The sequence below is a fragment of the Gossypium hirsutum genome, chromosome A11 (assembly GCF_007990345.1).
Source record: "Gossypium hirsutum isolate 1008001.06 chromosome A11, Gossypium_hirsutum_v2.1, whole genome shotgun sequence".
Classification (NCBI taxonomy): Eukaryota; Viridiplantae; Streptophyta; class Magnoliopsida; order Malvales; family Malvaceae; genus Gossypium; species Gossypium hirsutum.
This window is the reverse complement of record NC_053434.1, coordinates 112,325,346-112,345,228: the sequence shown is the minus strand read 5'-3', so window position 1 is coordinate 112,345,228 and position 19,883 is coordinate 112,325,346. Positions and strand designations below refer to the sequence as shown.

Sequence of the window (19,883 nt, the reverse complement as noted above, 5' to 3'; positions counted from 1 at the left end):
TATTATAAAAAGAGAACAACAGTGTTTAAATGCAAAGACCATGGATTCAGGTATTAATGGGTCTTAAAAAGTTAAAACCTTGAAGAAAATGATGAGATGAACGAGCAATAAAGAGTAAAAAGCCAGAAATTATGTGCTAGCTTTCTGCTAATAGAAAACATATCAGAATAAAAGTAATAAAATAGAAGTTTAGGGTTAAATTGACCTCTACACATTAAAAGGTGATTTGCAGGACAATGGGAGATTTTATGAAGGTGAGAAATAAAGATAAAGAAGGGGTTCAGTACAACAGCAACTGCCAGGATCAGGGGTTCCTTAGAGTAGCATTAAAGACTTATACAGTACCAAAATAAATTTTCTTCTTTTTCTAGTGGGGAAGAAGAAACAAAAAGAAAGTAGATTTATCATTTATAAGCTGAAAAAAAAAAGCTTTGATTGGTGTAGTTGGGGAAAAAAAATCATGGGTTTTGGTTTTCAGATTCTTCACATGATTTTCATCATACTCATATTGCAAAGCTCTTACATTTTGATTGCTGATGCTTTAATGGAGTATACAGCAGAGGGGTTCAGAGTTGATGGGGTACAACAATTGTATTTCATGGAGGGAAGTGGGGGCAATGAGAACAAGATTGAGAAAGTTTCAGGACAGGATGATAATGAAGTACAAGTAGCTTCAATTGTGCTAAAGTTTAGAGCTTTACTTGGACTGAAAAGCAGTACCAAAACAAGAACTCCATTAAAGGGTGTTAATGGATGTTGTTACACACCATCTCCTTCTCCATTACCAAACATTGAAGCTGAGGTTTCAGTTCCAATTCCAGCACCAGCGCCAGCAGTGCCGAAGGTTTCCCATTTCCATTCTCCACCGCCTTGGTCAAGTTCCAAGCCTCAACCTTACAAAGTTCATGAACAAAATGGAGATAAAGGAAGAGTTAAAAGGTTTCTGGTTCCAGTCCTTGTGTCTGTAGGTGCTGTTTCTTTAGCTTGTGTTCTTGGGGTAATCTGTTTTTGTGGCAAAATCAGGAAGTACAAAAGGAAATCAATGAAAACAGGAAGAATCAGAGGGAAATCTAAGTGTTTGAGTTCACAAAATTCATCAAACAAGGTGAGTTTAGATCCGAGCATTGATCTTTTTTATCTTAATTCCTTGGGAGTGAGCTTAGAGCAGCAACAAGCTTGTTTGAAAACATCACCAAATCATAGCAAAGAATGTTCAACAAGGGAAATTACATCAGTCCATGAAGATGTAGAATCAGGAAGATATGATTCTGATGATGGGAAAAGCTCAGTTTCTGACAAAATAATTCCCATGGAATGTCATTCATCTGATGATGAATCTTTTCATTCCTTTGTTGATTCCCATTCACCAAATGCTAGGCTTTCCAATGCTTCAGCTGGTAGTCTTAATGACACATCAGACATTCCCATGGATGTATCAAAGAAATCTCCATCTCCGCAGCATTCCACGCCCCCACCGCCACGACCACCGCCACCGCCTCCTCTCCCTCCGGTTGCGCGTGTTGGTCCTTTAAGTTTTGTCTCAACAGCAACAACTAGAGCAACAATGAGAACTTCAAGTTCAAGTTCTTCAACATTGCTCAATGAAACACCTTCTAGGGATTCAGATTCTTCTTTAGGACTAAACCAAAACGAAGCTAACTTGGTTGACACCTCGTATTCACCTAGAATACCTTCTACTGTTTCACCAAGTCCACCTAGTGTCGTTCCTCCACCACCGCGTCCACCTCCCTTTCTGAAAAGTCCACCTCCTCCACCACCCCAACTTCCACAGTACTCACCAATAGGCAAAGATGGTGTTCCATTGCCAAAATTGAAGCCACTTCATTGGGACAAAGTGAGAGCTGCACCAGACAGGTCTATGGTATGGGACAAGCTGAGGTCAAGCTCATTCGAGTAAGTTATTTCTTATTCTTTTCTTTGTATACAAAATTTATACCTTTCTGATATACCAATATAACATCAAACAGATTGGATGAGGAAATGATGGAGTCACTTTTCGGATACAACATTCAAAATCCAATGAAGAATGATGAAACAAAAAGCAAAACCCCTTCTCCAAGTAAGCATGTACTTGAGCCCAAGAGATTGCAGAACATAACCATTCTCTTAAAAGCACTGAATGTAACAGCTGAGCAAGCTTGCAATGCATTGATGAAAGGTATAACTCTGAAATTCCTTTACTTTTTTATTTGCCTGAAATGCTTATTATTAAGAACAAAATTCCCATGATTATTATTTTCTGGTGAAAAAGCAGGAAATGGATTGGTTTTACAACAATTAGAAGCATTAGTGAAAATGGTACCCACCAAGGAAGAAGAGGCTAAGCTTTATGGCTACAAAGGAGATATCAATGAGTTGGGGTCTGCTGAGAAGTTTGTTAAAGTGCTTCTAAGTGTTCCGTTTGCCTTTTTTCGTGCCGAAGCTATGCTTTACCGAGAAACTTTCGATGACGAGGTTATTCATCTTAAAAGCTCATTTTCAATGCTGGAGGTAAGCATCAAGCCGTAATTCATATAATATACGTTGTGGTAAAAAAAGCATTAGTAAATTTGTTCTTGTTCTACTAGGAAGCCTGCAAGGAACTCAGATCAAGCAGACTCTTCTTAAAGTTACTTGAAGCTGTACTCAAAACTGGCAATCGAATGAACGTTGGGACAATCCGAGGAGGCGCTAGAGCGTTCAAGCTTGATGCCCTCCTTAAGCTTGCTGATGTGAAAGGAACTGATGGGAAGACTACTTTGCTCCATTTTGTTGTCCAAGAGATTGTTCGTTCGGAAGGAATAAGAGTCTCAGATAGCATTATGGGGAAGATCAACCAGCGAAACAAAACCAGAACAGCTGAAGAAAAAGAAGAAGATTACAGAAGAATGGGACTAGACCTTGTTTCGGGTTTAAGTACCGAACTTTACCATGTCAAGAAGACAGCAACAGTTGACCTCGATGTTCTTGCAAGTTCTGTCTCAAACCTATCAGATGGCAAGGCCAAACTGCAACATCTAGTTCGAGAAGAGCTATCAACAGACGAAAAAAGCGGGAATTTCGTTCGTTCGATGAACTCCTTCCTGGATTATGCAGAGAAGAATCTAAAGGAGCTGGAAGAAGATGAACATAAAGTTCTTTTACATGTTAGAGAAATCACAGAATATTTCCATGGAGATGTGAGCAAAGTAGATGAAGCAAATCCGCTAAGGATATTCGTGATCGTAAGAGACTTTCTGGGAATGTTGGATCATGTTTGTAAAGAGCTTAGGAACTTGAAAGTCCCAAGTAGTCCTGGCCCTCTGGCTCCATTTCGATAGAGTAGAATGTGTTTACTTGTGTGTTAATAAAATTTTTGTAATCCCAAACATTGATCAGTGAGGCTTTCGTGTTACAAATTTCTAAGGCACTATCCAAATCCATATTTTAAGGGCATCCTATAAGGAAAACCAGAAGAACAATAATGGGTTTTGAACAAATAGCAAACAAGCATACAATAAGCAAATAATCAATGTTTTTGTAACACCCTTTGATCCGATTTGTTGGATCCGGATCTCAGGTATTACCGCACAGCACTTAACCATTTAGCAAAAAATAGTTTATAATTTCTTACTTCTTTAAAACACGTTGTCGAAACCATTCCTCATTTTAAAAATTTTAAAATTTTAAAAAAAGGGTAATCGACTTTTGAAAAACAAATGCATGGAGTCGCCACTGATCTTTTATTTTGGTGTGATCGGATCACTTAAAAATTCGGCTATTTTAATAAAACATTTATGATTTACTAAAACAACAATTTTGGTCTACAAAAATTTTAGAAAACGGGCTCGGGAGTCGGTTACGCATGAGAAAGGATTAGCACCCTTATTACGCTCAAAATTGATACCAAATCGATTAAATATTGTCTTTATGTCTAAGCTTCAAAAAATGTTTTTGAAATGTGATTCTTTTTTGATAACATTTGAGTAACTCAAGTTAGTCATCAAAATTCTCTTGCCTAAGAGGAATATAACATCACATCCAGCACGATAGGACATGATCCTTTAAGCCCTCGAAAACATGATGAATTTTGACTTCAAAAATTTATATGTTGAAAACCGCAAAAGGATGTCCAATTATCTAGTCCAACGAGAGAATCGAAACCCAACACGGTAGGGCACGGTTCTTCGAATTTCCAAACGTTGAACATTGTCTCGCTTTGGAAAACGTGAATGAAATTCCAAAGGGATATTCGATTATTTTGCACAAACGAGAAATTGCAACCCAGCACGATAGGGCACGATTCCCCGAATTGCCGAACGTCGAACATTTCCTTCGTTTTTAAAAAGTTTTTAGAAAACATGAACGAAATTCTAAAGAGACATCCGATTATTTTGGGCAAACAAGAAATTGCAACCCAGCACGATAGGGCACGATTCCCCGAATTGCTAAACATCGAACATCGTCTCCGTTTTAAAGAATTTTTAAACGAATAATTATAAACCGGCTTGGAATACACTAATTTAACTTGAATTAGATTTAGAGAATTAGAAATCATAAAGTGATATTTGTAAATCGAAATAAAATAAAAAAAACGGGATAATATACATGAGCATAATAGATGCATTAATATAAAAATAAAATAAGAGACGAGAATAACAAAAATTAACTAACACGCGAAATAATCACAGATCAAATATAATGAAAAGTAAAATAAAAACTTAAAGTAAATGATATATACGTAAATAAATAAATAACACAAACAATGATAATAATAATAATAACAATAATAATAATAATAATAATACAACGTAGAAAATAATGATAATAATATATGAATAAAATATATATATATACATACGTATACCAAAAACATATTCATAATAATAGTATTGAATATTAAAAGTATATATATAATAGAGACAAAAATATATGCATAATATAGTATTGAAAGTATTTACATGGGATAATATATAAAAAAACATATGAATAATGTGATATTAAAAATATATATAAAAAAATATAATAACTATATATATAATATAATATATACATAATATAGTATTAAAAATATATATAATACATACACATTAGAAATAATAATAACAATGTTACAAAACAATTATTAATAATACTTCATAAATATATACATACATATATATACATATATATGTTAAAAATAAGTACATATTAATATTAAGATGATGATAATATTAAAATAACCATTGATAACTTTACACTATAAATATATATACATATAAGTATGATAATAGTAATTATAATACTAATACTAATAATAAATACAATAATAGTAGTAAAAATAAACACAATAATAATCATGAAAATAATATAAATAATGTGTACATGAAAAATAATAATGATATGATAAAAAAATGATACGATATAATAATAACGTAAAGAAAATAAAATAATAATATTTATAATAAAAGAAAATAAAAGAGTGTATTTAAAAGCATATATATATAATATTATTGGAACTAATATTAAAAATTAAAGTAGCAAAGATAATATAAAAATCAACTTAAATTAAAAAAGAGACTAAATTCGAATTAAAAACGAAGTTTTGGGGCAAATTTAAAAAATAAAAAAAAGACAAGGGCCTATTTAAATGCGCGTGAAACAACAGAGGGCCTAAAGTGCAATAATCCCCTTTATAAAATGCACAGCATCAGCTAGGATTAAATTGAAAATTGCGACAAATTTTGGTGCCAAATTAAAAATAAAAAATAATTTAATTGCGAAGTAATAAAAAGCGGAGGGGCTAAACGCGCAAATAGCCCCTCCAATGAAAACAGGTGGATCCTGAAGTTGGAGCGGGTCGGGTTGCGGGTCGGCCATGGGTTAAGAGCCAAAACGACGTCGTTTTGACATTAGTGGCTTAAACCCAAAACGACGTCGTTTTGATGGGGCTATATAAGTCAAAATTCCTAAAAAAAAAACTCATTTTTCCCATTTCATAAAAAAAAACTAACCCCTTTCTCTCAAACTCTCTCAAGGCCTTCTCCCTCCGACCAAACTCTGGCTCCGTCCGCCGCCATCCGCTGCCGCCGGCCACCGTCACCGGCCACCAAGCACGGTGGCCGGAAATTTCAAAAAGGGTGTTTTTCTTATGTTTCTTATATATATATACCTTGATATATTTTAATACATGAATGAGAAGAGATGGTTTCGAATAATAAAATAAAAAAGGAAAAAAAAAAGAAAAGAAAAAACCTTAAGCCGGTTTACACTTCCTTTTTTTGATGGCTTTGTTATTATCTCTTTTTTTTATATTGCTTGCTATTTTTTTTAAAAGAAAAATCTTCAGAGAGATTACATTTTTTTTCTTCAATCTCTTTTTTTTTTCCGATCCAAAAAAGAATCCCCCTCCTTTTACAATATTCTTGTTTTTGTACCCAAAAAAAATTCGGGATTTCAGGCTTTTTTGCCGAAATACCATGGATTTGCTATTATCTATTTCCTTGTTTTCTTGCTTCTTTTCTGCCCCCTTTTTTTTGTTTTTTCTTCTTTTGGCTTTTGCATGTGTAAGTGGAGCAAGTGAAGGTGGCTAGGGTTTTTTCTTCTTTTTTTTTACTGAAAATTAGGTTGTGGGCTAATTGGGCTTTTAGGGTTTTAATAGTTGGGCTGTAATTGGGTATTGCATTTATTTATTTGGTTTGTTGGGCCCCGGGCAAAATTTGGGCCTTAGAGCTGCCCCTCTTTGCTCATTGTCGTGTAACGAGAATGGAGCAAAGACTATAAAAAGGACCAAATTTGCCCGGTCTGGTTAAATCTCAAAATCTTGCTCCTCATCTTCCCTAAAGGTATTCTGATATCTTCAGGAGTGTCAAATTTGCTATCTTCAACTTGCTTCTTGAAAACTCAGGAACACCGATCTGTTATTTTCGATCTGCTCTCTGCCGCTACAGAGATGCCAAGTCTGTTATCTTCGATCTGCTCTTCGCCATTATGGAGACGCCAAATCTGTTATCTTCGATCTACTCTCTACCGCTACAGAGACGCCAAATCATCTTCGATCTGCTCTTCGCCGCTACAGAGACGCCAAATCTTGTTATCTTCGATCTGCTCTCCACCGCTACAGAGATGCCAAATCTGTTATCTTCGATCTGTTCTCCGCCGCTACAGAGACGCCAAATCTGTTATTTTCGATTTGCTCTCTGCCGCTACAGAGATGCCAAATCATCTTCGATCTGCTCTCCGCCGCTACAGAGACGCCAAATCTTGTTATCTTCGATTTGCTCTCTGCTGCTACAGAGATGCCAAATCTGTTATCTTCGATCTGTTCTCCGCCGCTATAGAGACGCCAAATCTGTTATCTTCGATCTGCTTTCTGCCGCTACAGAGATGCCAAATTATCTTCGATCTGCTCTTCGCCGCTACAGAGATGCCAAATCATCTTCGATCTGCTCTCCGCCGCTACAGAGACGCCAAATCTGTTATCTATTTCAAGGAAGGTCAGATCTACTATGCTTTAGCATGTTACCCTACTGTTTAGGGGATAAAGGCACATCGATCTTCATTGTCCCTTGAAGGACTTAACCTGTATAATGCATATGAGTTCATGCCTAATAATTAGGATGCCATGACTCGAATGAGCCAAATGCTCCTAACTAAATAATGATTACGAATGTATAAATATCATAAGAGTGGTTTCTTTTTAAATGTTTAAGTTATCGTTGCTAATAGTTCATCCGGGTTCTCATCGATGCACTATCGTGTCTTATTGCTTAGTCGTTATCTTTGATAGAAGATTCAAAGAAATAGTCACAACTTGGACTATTCTTTCTCCAATGTTTCCCGCTTTTGAGTGTGGTTAATTCTGCCTAGTGGCCCTGCTTCAGGTCCTTGTACTGTTTAGAAACTTTCCAGAGTAATATGCGTAACCTCTTTTATGTGAATGTTATAAGTCCAAAAATCGTGATTTTAAAAAAATGCTCGAAAGAGATTATCATAATGGACAAGATGGAATTTTATTGAGCAAAACTTGAAGTGAATACATTAAATAGGACAAAAAATCTAGTAAGGCTCAAAATAAAATGAGGAAAAGGTGCCCCAGATATCGCAGTACAAGCTTCACTATTCTAGTTTCTCAAAAGCTCATTCGAACCAAATGTGTGTTCAGGAGATCCCGCGTCTTTTGTTGATGCTCCAAGGTGTAACATTCTTTTGTCTTGCTAATTTCGGGAAGACAAGACTGTCATATGCCCCATATTCAAAATTTGAGCTGCCCGTTTTCGGATTTTCAACTCAAAGGCCCTTTTGGTTCCAAAGTGCCCTTTGTGGGTTTTCACCTTTTTTTTTTGCGAATTCAGAGCGCCCGTTGCGGGTTTTCACTCTGGCCGCCCTTTCTTCAGGTGAAATACTTCTTGACCGAATCCGAGTTTACAGGATTGGGCAAGTTTCCACCGTCCATCTCGGCTAGAATCAATGCTCCTCCAGAGAAAGCTTTCTTCACCACGTAAGGCCCTTCCCAATTAGGCATCCATTTCCCTCGAAAGTCCTTCTGTATGGGAAGGATCTTTTTCAAAACCAGGTCTCCCTCGTGGAATTCTCTAGGGCGAACCTTTTTATCATAAACCCGCATCATTCGCTTTTGGTACATCTGACCATGACGGATAGCTCTTAACCTCTTTTCCTCAATTAGGTTCAATTGATCATATCGAGACTGGATCCATTCAGCTTCTTCTAGCTTTAACTTTGACAACACTCGAAGAGACGGGATCTCGACTTCAATTGGCAACACCGCTTCCATTCCGTAGACCAAAGAGAAAGGGGTTGCCCCAGTTGAAGTTCTGACTGACGTTCGATAAGCAAATAGGGCAAATGGTAACTTCTCATGCCAGTCTCTGTAGGTTTCGGTCATCTTCCCCACAATTTTCTTAATGTTTTTATTGGCCGCTTCCACTGCCCTATTCATCTTTGGGCGATATAGTGATGAGTTGTGATGTCTGATCTTGAATTGACTGCAGACTTCCGCTATCGTACTATTGTTCAAGTTTAATGCATTGTCAGATATAATCCTCTGTGGTATTCCATATCGACATATAATCTCCTTTTTCAGAAACTTGCTCACTACCGACTTGGTCACACTAGCATACGAAGCGGCTTCTACCTATTTGGTGAAGTAGTCGATAACCGCGAAGATGAACCGATGCCCATTGGAAGCTTTCGATGATATTGGTCCAACCACATCTATGCCCCACATAGAGAATGACCATAGAGAAACCATGACATGCAGCGGTGAAGGAGGCACATGAATTTTGTCTCCGTAGATTTGACACTTATGACATCTCTTAGCGTAATTGACACAGTCTGGCCATTGTAAAGCCATTAGCATGTGTCCCACAGACGCCTTCATGGACTTCTTCCAAGATTTTCTTAGCTTCTACAGCATCTACACATCTTAGTAGCACTTGATCCTTTCTTCTTTTGTATAGGATATCTCCATCTAAGACATAGTCGATGGCCAATCTTCTTAGCGTTCTTTTGTCATTCTCGTTTGCCTGGTCCGGGTATTCACGATTCTTCATGTATTGCAATATATCGTGATACCAAGGGTGATCATCTCTCTCTTTATCTTCTTCAATATTATAACAGTGGGCCGAAATTTCATAAATGCTCATCCGGATGGGTTTGAAATCTTCTTGTTTGTTCACCCTGATCATGAAGGCTAAGGTAGCCAAAGCATCAGCCATCTAATTTTCATCTCGTGGAAGGTAGTGGAAGGTAATGTCATCAAACTCTTTAACCAATTCCAGGACCAGCTTCCGATAATCGATTAACTTGGGGTCTCTGGTCTCCCATTCTCCCTTGAGTTGATAAATCACTAGCGCAGAATCTCCGTACACCTCTAGCACTTTAATCTTGTATTCTATAGCTGCACGGACTCCCATGATACACGCCTCGTATTCCGTCATGTTATTCGTACAATCAAAATTTAATTTACTAGTGAATGGATAATGATCTCCATTTGGGGATACCAAGACGGCCCCGATTCCATTGCCCACAGCATTTGACGCCCCATCGAAGTTCAATTTCCAAGGAAGTTCTTCCAGGGCACCTTCTTCAATGGTAGCAACACACATTAGGTCTTCATTCGGGAAGTAAAAGTTCAAAGGCTCGTAGTCTTCCAAGGCTCTACTGGCCAGAAAATCTGCTATTGCACTTCCTTTTATTACTTTCTGGTTCACATAGACTATGTCGAATTCAGAAAGTAGAATCTGCCATCGGGCCATCCTTCCATTCAAAGCTGTTGACTCCATCATGTACTTTAAGGGGTCCAATTTTGAGATAAGCCAAGTGGTGTGATATAACATATACTGCCTCAGTCTTCGGGTTGTCCAAATTAGGGCACAACACAGCTTCTCTATCGGCGGGTACCTTACCTCACATTCCGTGAACTTTTTACTGAGATAGTAAATAGCTTTTTCTTTCCTCCCCGACTCGTCATGCTGACCCAATACGCATCCCATAGAGTTCTCGAATACTGCCAAATATAGTATCAACGGCTTATCGGGGTTAGGTGGCATCAGCACCGGGGCGTTGGATAAATACTGTTTGACCTTGTCGAAAGCCCTTTGGCATTCTTCATTCCATTCACTTGGGTTATGTTTCTTGAGGAGGCGAAAGATAGGGTCACATTTCTCGGTCAGTTGTGAAATGAGCCGAGCAATGTAATTTAATCTTCCTAGAAAGCCTCAAACTTCTTTCTGAGTGCGCGGCGAGGATAGCTCTTGTATGGCTTTAACTTTGACTGGATCAATCTCGACCCCTTTCTTGCTAACCACGAATCCGAGCAACTTTCCAGACTTGGCTCCAAAGGTACATTTGGCAGGGTTGAGTTTTAGTTGAAACTTCCTCAACCTCAAGAGCAATGTCCCTAGAACTTGTATCTGCTCCTTCTCTGTTCGAGACTTAGCTATCATGTCATCAACATAGACTTCGATTTCTTTATGCATCATGTCATGAAAAAGGGTTACCATGGCTCTTTGATAAGTTGCCCCTGCATTCTTCAGTCCAAACGGCATTACCTTGTAGCAAAACGTGCCCCACATAGTTACAAATGTGGTTTTCTCCATATCTTCAGGATGCATCTTAATCTGGTTATATCCCGAAAAATCGTCCATGAATGAAAATAGTGAGTGTCCCGCCGCGTTGTCTACTAGGGTGTCGATATGAGGTAGTGGGAAATTGTCTTTTGGGCTGGCTTTATTCAAATCTCTGTAGTCCACACACATTCGCACTTTTCCATCTTTTTTAGGGACAGAGACGTTGTTGGCTACCCAATCTGAGTATTTTACCACCTTCAGGAATCCAGCATCAAACTGCTTTCGAACTTCTTCCTTTATTTTTAGCAAGACGCCAGGCCTCGTTCTTCGGAGTTTTTACTGAACAGGCTTACACTCTTCTTTTATGGGAAGTCGGTGCACCACGATGTCAGTGTCCAACCCGGGCATATCTTGGTATGACCATTTGAAGACATCTTTGAATTCTTGAAGTAATTCAATGAGGTCTCGCTTCATCTCCGCGGTGATACATGTTCCGATCTTCACCTCTTGTCCTTCTCCTAAACTCACAATTTCGACTGATTCTTTGTGAGGTAGGATTTGTTTCTCGTCTTGTTCTACCATCTTCAACAAATTATGAGATAGGTTACAGCCTTAGTCATCTTCAAAATCCTGAGAATCATCCATACACACATCTTACTCGAAAAAAAATTCTGAGTCGCTAGCAGTGTCATTCGTATCATTAATATCTGGGGACCTGTTATGAGGACGAAGGTAGATACAAAGAATCAAAAGAATTCGAGACATTTATTTACGTGATATGATTATGAATGACGAATAAAAGAATATTTAGAAGAATGTTTCAAGAATAAAAGAATTCGAAAGTAATCATTTGTATGGTTATGAATGGAATTGAATGGACGAGATAACATTTGCTCAAAAATGATAATAACCGTGCATTTTATTGAAATGTCATTTTTAAACATCGGCTCATTTCATAAAAGATTCTTATTACTCCTAGGCCTAGAGCAATAAGTGTATTTTGGACATTACTCTGAATCCGTTCTAAAAGCTACAGGAATCTTTTCCGCAGTCCAGTTGTCCAGAACACTTCCAGGCTTGCAGAGGCAAATGCCCGACAAATTCTCTCTTCCGGTCTCCTCTTCGCATGTGACGTTGATGTCTAAGCTTTCCAGCCTTTCTTCTATAGCACCCGTCATTGGTGTGTCCCTCTCGGGATGAATAATTCCCCCGGACACAAATGTTTTCAATATATGGGGGAATGTCATTGGTTCCCACTTGATTTCCTTCCCCGTTAATCGAGCTCTTCTTCTTTCTTGCTTCTTTTCCAGCTCCCTTCTCTTTTGTTTTGCATTTGGCTTAAATCCTAAACCGATGCGGTCTCTCTTGTCTTTCGGCATTGACGTTTTAACCCTTCCTTGCAGATGTCTCCCAAGTCCCTTTCCGGGTAGGGCCCCTCTTCCGATCGTCAGCTGGAGGCTCATCATCGTGGTTTTGGACAATTTTGGCACCAGAATTTTGCTTCCCTCGGCGATGAACATCACATTAACAAATTCCAAAGATCGAAATGAGAATTCGATTGCTTCGTCATCTGTCTCCAAATAGGGTGCATTATTGCTCACAGATGCAATAATATCCTCCTCAGCCTTGATCGTTATCAATCTTCCTTCCGATACTAGCTTCAATTTCTGATGCAACGAGGAAGGCACTGCCCTAGCCGAATGTATCCAGGGCCTTCCCAATAAGTAATTGTATGAGGTTTACTGTCCATTACGAGAAAATCCACCTCATATATGTTTGGCCCAATCTGAAGAGGTACCTCGATTCTGCCCATCACCTTTCTCTCCGTACCATCAAATGCTTTTACGATATTCTGGCACTCCTTCATGTGAGAGCTGTCTATGGGTAATCTATTTAGCGTGGTCAAAGGCAGGACGTTCAAAGCCGACCCATTGTCAACTAGTACGCTTGGCAGCGTGTACCCTTTACAGCGCGTGGTGATATGCAAAGCTTTAGTCGACCCCATGCCCCCCGGTGGTATCTCGTCGCCATTAAAGAAGATATAATTTTCGGCACTTATGTTGTTCACCAAACGGTCCAGCTTGTTAACGGAGATGTCATTGGCAACGTATGTCTCGTTTAAGACTTTCATTAGCGAGCTACGATGAACTTCCGAGCTTAGAAGTAAGGCCAACACCGAAATACGGGCTGGTTGTTTATGTAGCTGTTCCACCATGCTGTATTCGCTATGCTTTAGGAATTTTAAAAACTCCTTGGCCTCCTCTTCGTTAACTGGCTCATTAATAGGTTTCGTTGCTTTTCCCTTCATTTCTTCAACCACATGGGCTTTTCCTTTTGTGGGCTGCACCTCCTCATTCACCGTATCGTAACGCCTCCCGCTACGTGTATAGAAACCCTTGCCTTGGTCCCCTCTTGAAGCGTCAATCGGGCTCTCCTTTCCCGGCATCATCACACTGCATTCATAATTTCATGGGACCTTTTTGCTGTCTTTGTAAGGGAAAGCTGCAGGTCTTTGGATTATGACCCTCGGTGGCATTTGTACTCCGGCTTTATTATTTTTAGGTCTCGAAATGATCACCACGGGATAATTAGGCATTCGATTTTGTGCCGTCGATTCTCCCTCCGATGCACATATATCCCCTTCTATGGGGTTTTCGGTCTCTTCATAGAATTCAATTTCTTTATTGTTCATCATGTTTTGTACTAGGGCTCTGCACTCCACGCAATCTTGGATTTCATGCCCCACATTGTCGTGAAACTCACAGTAGTTTCTCTCTTCTTTGGATTCTTCCCTCGAGTCCAACGCAATCAATCCTCTCTTGGCCATCTCCTTCCATACTCGCCTCAACAGGGTCCTGACTTCTGCCACCTCATATTTGGTCTTCTTGTTCAAGCCTTCACTTATCCCATTCACTCATTGGTCGGTATGATTGGGGAGTGGGTTTCCTGCTACATTGGGCGTGGCTGGGTCATCAAATCTCACAATCCCCACCTTAATGAGTCTTTCAACTACTTTCTTAAACGCAGTGCAATTCTCGATTGAGTGCCCGGTAATTCTTGCGTGGTATTCACATTGGGCGTTTGTGTCATACCATTTGGGATATGGGGGCTGCAGTGGCTCTAGGTAAAAAGGGGATACTACATGAGCGTTGAACAGGTTCTGGTACAACTCCCTATATGTCATGGGTATAGGGGTGAATTGTGGTCTTTCTGTGTTCTTTCTCGAATTGGATTCTTGTCTTACAGAGCTTTGTTGATTGGTAGTCACCATTTTGGGTTGATTCACGGTAATTAACTTGGACTGCCTCTTGTTGAATGTGCTCGTGTTGTTCACTTCATTGTCCCTTTTCCTTGGGGCTGACTTTCTAGCACTCTCTCCCGACTCTATTTTGCCACTCCTCACAGTATTCTCGATTATTTCCCCTATCATTACTATGTCAGAGAAGATTTTTGTGGCGCTTTCTAGCATATGGGTGATAAAAGGGGCTTTCAAGGTGTTGATAATGAGCATTGTCGTCTCCTTTTCTAGAAGTGGCGGCTGAACTTGTATGGCCACCTCTCTCCACCTTTGTGCATACTGTCTGAAGCTTTCATTTGACTTTTTTCCATATTCTGGAGAGTGATTCTGTCAGGGGTCATGTCCGTCACATGATTGTATTGCTTCATAAAGGCCTGAGCCAGGTCCTTCCATGAGTTAATCTTGACTCGACTCAGTTGATTATACCACTTAGACGCCGTTTCAACCAGACTATCTTAAAAGCAGTGGATTAGTAGCTGGTCATTGTTAACATATCCCGTCATTCGCCTGCAGAACATAGTGATGTGGGCTTCAGGGCAACTTGTTCTATTGTATTTCTCGAATTCAGGCATTTTAAATTTAGGGGGGAGGACTAAATCTGGGACCAGACTCAGATCCTTGGCATCAATCCCTTGATGATGATCCGCGCTCTCCATGGCTTTGAATTTTTCCTCGAGCCATCTACAATATTCTTCCAATTGTTTTTGCGAATCCATCCTCACATTTTCCTCTTCCGCAGTTTCATCCAAGTCGGGAACGGGCGGATAGTTCGGGTTGTTGACAAAGTTAGAGCCTGAGCCTGCTTGAAAGTTCATCGGAATTGAAGCTCCAGGCTGAACTTGCTGGGATATGATTGTGACCGATGGTTTTTGTAGGTTAATCTTGGGCTTCATCGATACATGCGTCGGAGTAAAGCCAGGGGGTATTAGAGATCTTCATTCGTTTCCTCAACTTGGTCCATGGGGCCCTTTCCCTTATCCATTCCTCCCAACAGCAATTTGGATAACTGGGACATCATTTGCTCCTTCATCTCTCGTTGAATCTTGGCTAGCTGCTCTTCCATCTGAGACTGCATTTATTCTTGCATGTCCTTTTGCATTTGCTCCAATTTCTTGAGTCTCTTATCCATTGATTTTTTTCTTGTACCGTAGGAGTGCTTAGTTGGTTGGTTTTCGTTAGTTTCCAGGTTACTGAAATAATTTTTAATTAATTAATTAGAAAACTCTTATGGCCTTTAATGCATAATGATATGATGTAATGCAAATGCATGAATGTAAAGGAGGCATCAATTTTGATTCAATTGCCCTTAGAAAATTTCACTCGAAAATAAAATCTTTTACATAAAGTCGAATTACAAATAAATTTCACTCTAACACTTAAAGTCCTAATTTTTCTAAGCAACGAGGCCAGCTCTTGTCCGCGATCCGACTCCAACTCATACTTCACGCTTAGTATGTCTGCTTGAACCGCTAAAGTTTGTAAGTAGTCCGCTACCTCCCGAATTTGGGTTATGGCTTCCCACATAAGGTAATCTCTGTTTCTGACTTGGTCTTGCGCATGGTGAAGCTGCTCTTTCCAACGATCCTCGTTTGCCTCGAAAAACTAGATCCGCATCTCACAGTTCTGCAGTGATGCCTCTAACCCTCCTATTCTTCCTTTCATCTCTTCTATCTGGCTCAAGCTTGCCCTCAGCTCTATTGCGGTGTTGCGGTTTCAGTACTGATGCAGAGACTTCTCGAGTTCTGCCACTCTAGCCCTTAGTTCACCTCGCTCGTTTCTGCTCTTTGACATACTTTTCTCCAAATCTTCGTTTCGTGCCTGAGCTTCTCGAAATTTTCTTTCCCACCGATCGGTATTAGCTTTTTCTTTTCGAATTTCGTGGCGCCATTGTTCAGAAGTCTTACCTAAACCCGCAGTAAGCGCAGCTTCTTGTAGTTTGTCTTCAAGCTGTTTAGGTCTTCTTCGGCCTTAGTTTTTCATTTTCTCCATTTCTCAGCCTCTGTCCTCTGAACATCAGCATCTAACCTTAAATGCATCTTCTCTTCTTCTAAATGTTCGATCTTCTTCTTGAGCTTCGAACTCTTCTTCTCGAAATCTTGCCTTATAATTTCCAATTCTGATGGGGCGATTTGTAATTGTTCCCCGATAGGTCGAGCATTCTCTAAGCTTGGCCTAGGAATATTATCATTAATCCTCTTCCTAAACCACTCGCTATACTCGGGCGTTACTATGGAACCGACGGCTAACCTTTTCATCCAACAAGTTTGCTTCCAAGCATCCGATAACTCCTGAACTCTCTTCTTATAATGAGCACCTTTAAATGAGAATTCACTCTGAGCAAGCCCATAGGTCGTGGGTACAAACTGCCTCGACTTATATTGCCTCAAGGCTAACAGTGGAGTATACCCGGTAGCTCCTCAAATTCCTAACAATGGTACCCAATCGAAGTTACCACATCGGTACATGATCTCGTCAGGAACCATCCAATAAGCTCTCCACTCGATATCCCCCTCCTTAAGGTTCTGAAAAATGTCCATCCACTTCTCCTCTAAGATATCCTTTCTCCTCTGTATAGCTGCTTCTTCTTTCAGTGGGAAATAACCCTCGGAGAAGACTCGATAGGAAACTTTGTCTACCTTCCAAAAGTGCCCGTGGAACCATGCCATCAATAATTGTGCACATCCAATGAATCGTCCTTTGCCTGTCTTCCTACATGAGCTTAAAGATCTGAACGTTTCTGCCAATATTACCGGTACCAGTGTGATTTCCTTTTCAAGGTGATCAAACAAGTCAATGACCGCCTCGTCCACGTGCCTCAAAGCCTTAGGAAAGATCACTAATCTGTAGATGCTTAAGGAAAATATATCAACCCTTTTTCTTTCATCTGGATGTGTCAAGATCAAATCTCACAAATTCTCCCAAGGGATACATTTGTTATCTCCTTTTTGCTGAATCCGAGTAATGACCCAAGGCTCGCTCATCTCAGAAATGCTCATCAGTTTCTTCACGAAAGTCTGACTACTAAAAACCCGAGCATAAGTCTTTCGGACCTGAATTTTGGGACACCTGAGCAAAGTAGTGTATTCCTCCATGGTAGGTACCAAATCCACTTCTCCAAAAGTGAAACACTTGTACGCAGAATTCCAAAACTGCACCAAGGCTCGAAACAAATTCTTATCCACTCTAATGTCTAGCAGGTAGGATACGTCACCATAATTTGGTAAAACAATTGCTTGATTCCTTCATTCCAACTAGCCCAAATGTCTCTCAACTCTTACAGCTCGTTCTGTACTACATTGACGCGAGTGAAATCTTGCAACTCCGATGCATACCCTTTTGCCAAGCTATCCCCTCTCTCCGATTGCAGCCTCTCCGACCATGCACGAACAGCCGCATTATCCTCGACTTTACTAAGAAATTTATTCTCCATGTCAAATTTTCTAACTTAGTAATTGAATACGGATTAGCACCTCTTTTAGTATGCAATGTTATGCAAAGAAGACAAAACCAAACAAAACACTGGTTAGTGTCGAATAATAGCGATAAAATGCAAGCACATAAACGATAATTATGACGCATATAGGGGTAAGTACTAAGGCTAGACGCGCCTTCATCCAAGGATGGTTCCTAAGGTTTACTATATGTGGTTTAGTTCTAGAGATAAGGTACCCGAACCAGCAGATTCCTCAATCCTCACCAATTATAGGCTCATATAGATCGAGTTCGGTTCGGGGGGATACATTTCCCTATGACCATGCGGAGATGAAAATCTCACGAAATCATAGGTACGGATGTACCCCGGAAGCAATCCACTAGCCCATGCGGAACAACAGAGGGCCTAAAGTGCAATAACCCCCCTTTATAAAATGCACAGCATCAGCTAGGATTAAATTGAAAATTGCGACAAATTTTGGTGCCAAATTAAAAATAAAAAATAATTTAATTGCGAAGTAATAAAAAGCGGAGGGGCTAAACGCGTAAATAGCCCCTCCAATGAAAACACGCGGATCCTGAAGTTGGAGCGGGTCGGGTCGCGGGTCGGCCATGGGTTAAGAGCCAAAACGACATCGTTTTGACATTAGTGGCTTAAACCCAAAACGACGTCGTCTTGATGGGGCTATATAAGTCAAAATTCCTCAAAAAAAACTCATTTTTCCCATTTCATAAAAAAAAACTAACCCCTTTCTCTCAAACTCTCTCAAGGCCTTCTCCCTCCGACCAAACTCCGGCTCCGTCCGCCGCCGGCCACCGCGCACGGTGGCCGAAAATTTTAAAAAGGGTTTTTTTTATGTTTCTTATATATATATATATATATACCTTGATATATTTTAATACATGAATGAGAAGAGATGGATTCGAATAATAAAATAAAAAAAAGAAAAAAAAAGAAAAGAAAAAACCTTAAGCCGGTTTGCACTTCCTTTTTTTGATGGCTTTGTTATTATCTCTTTTTTTTTGTATTGCTTGCTATTTTTTTTAAAAGAAAAATCTTCAGAGAGATTGCACTTTTTTTCTTCAATCTCTTTTTTTTTCCGATCCAAAAAAGAATCCCCCTCATTTTACAATATTCTTGTTTTTGTACCCAAAAAAATCCGGGATTTCAGGCTTTTCAGCCGAAATACCATGGATTTGCTATTATCTATTTCCTTGTTTTCTTGCTTCTTTTCTGCCCCTTTTTTTTCTTTTTTCTTCTTTTGGCTTTTGCATGTGTAAGTGGAGCAAGTGGAGGTGGCTAGGGTTTTTTCTTCTTTTTTTTTTACTGAAAATTAGTTAAGGTTGTGGGCTAATTGGGCTTTTAGGGTTTTAATAGTTGGGCTGTAATTGGGTATTGCATTTATTTATTTGGTTTATTGGGCTCCGGGCAAAATTTGGGCCTTACACATGTTCTATTGCATTTCAATTGAAAAATCCATAAACCCATACCATGCTTCTTTCTTCATTGTCAATTCAACTTTACGATACATTAAAAGAAATAAAGGAGTAGAAAAATAGACAGAAAAGAATGAAAAATAATGAAAAAAAAAGTTAAATGAACATAAAAAAAATTAAATGGTTTAAAACGAAAAAATATGAAGACCAATTATATAATTTAACCTAAAATTTTTGTTTAAAATGATGATTCAACGTACTACGTCAATTTACTGTTACACCGTTAACGACAATTAATGGCTCAGTGATTAAAATGTTACAACACAATAATATAAGTGGCTAAAATGTAACATTTCAAATATAAATGACTAAAATATAACTTGAGGTAAACAATAGTGATCATAGATGTAATTTACCCTAAAAATAATTAACAAATATTATTTTTTGAAAGTATAATTAATCAAGTAGAAGCCAATCGGGTGTGTTAGTAAAACTTTTATAATTCCAGTGTATTAATCAATGACGCTTTCGTCTTGCAGACTTGTTTGGCACTATCCTATAAGAAAAACTAGAAGAAACAACAATTCTGGGTTTCAGCAAACAACAAACAAGCACATAATCATTGATAACGTTTTCAACACTTAGAAAATAAAAACTTAAAAAACATA

General features: G+C 39.1%; 1 protein-coding gene across 1 annotated transcript; it reads left to right on the top strand.

Moving 5' to 3' along the window:
• The first annotated feature begins 201 nt into the window (after positions 1–201).
• On the top strand, positions 202–3,368 carry LOC121209338 (formin-like protein 11). The gene is made up of 4 exons (XM_041079874.1): positions 202–1,914; positions 1,989–2,179; positions 2,276–2,511; positions 2,589–3,368. Exons 1-4 carry the CDS (start codon positions 461–463, stop codon positions 3,318–3,320), a joined length of 2,613 nt encoding a protein of 870 aa, XP_040935808.1. The 5' UTR covers positions 202–460; the 3' UTR covers positions 3,321–3,368.
• Positions 3,369–19,883: the final 16,515 nt, after the last annotated feature.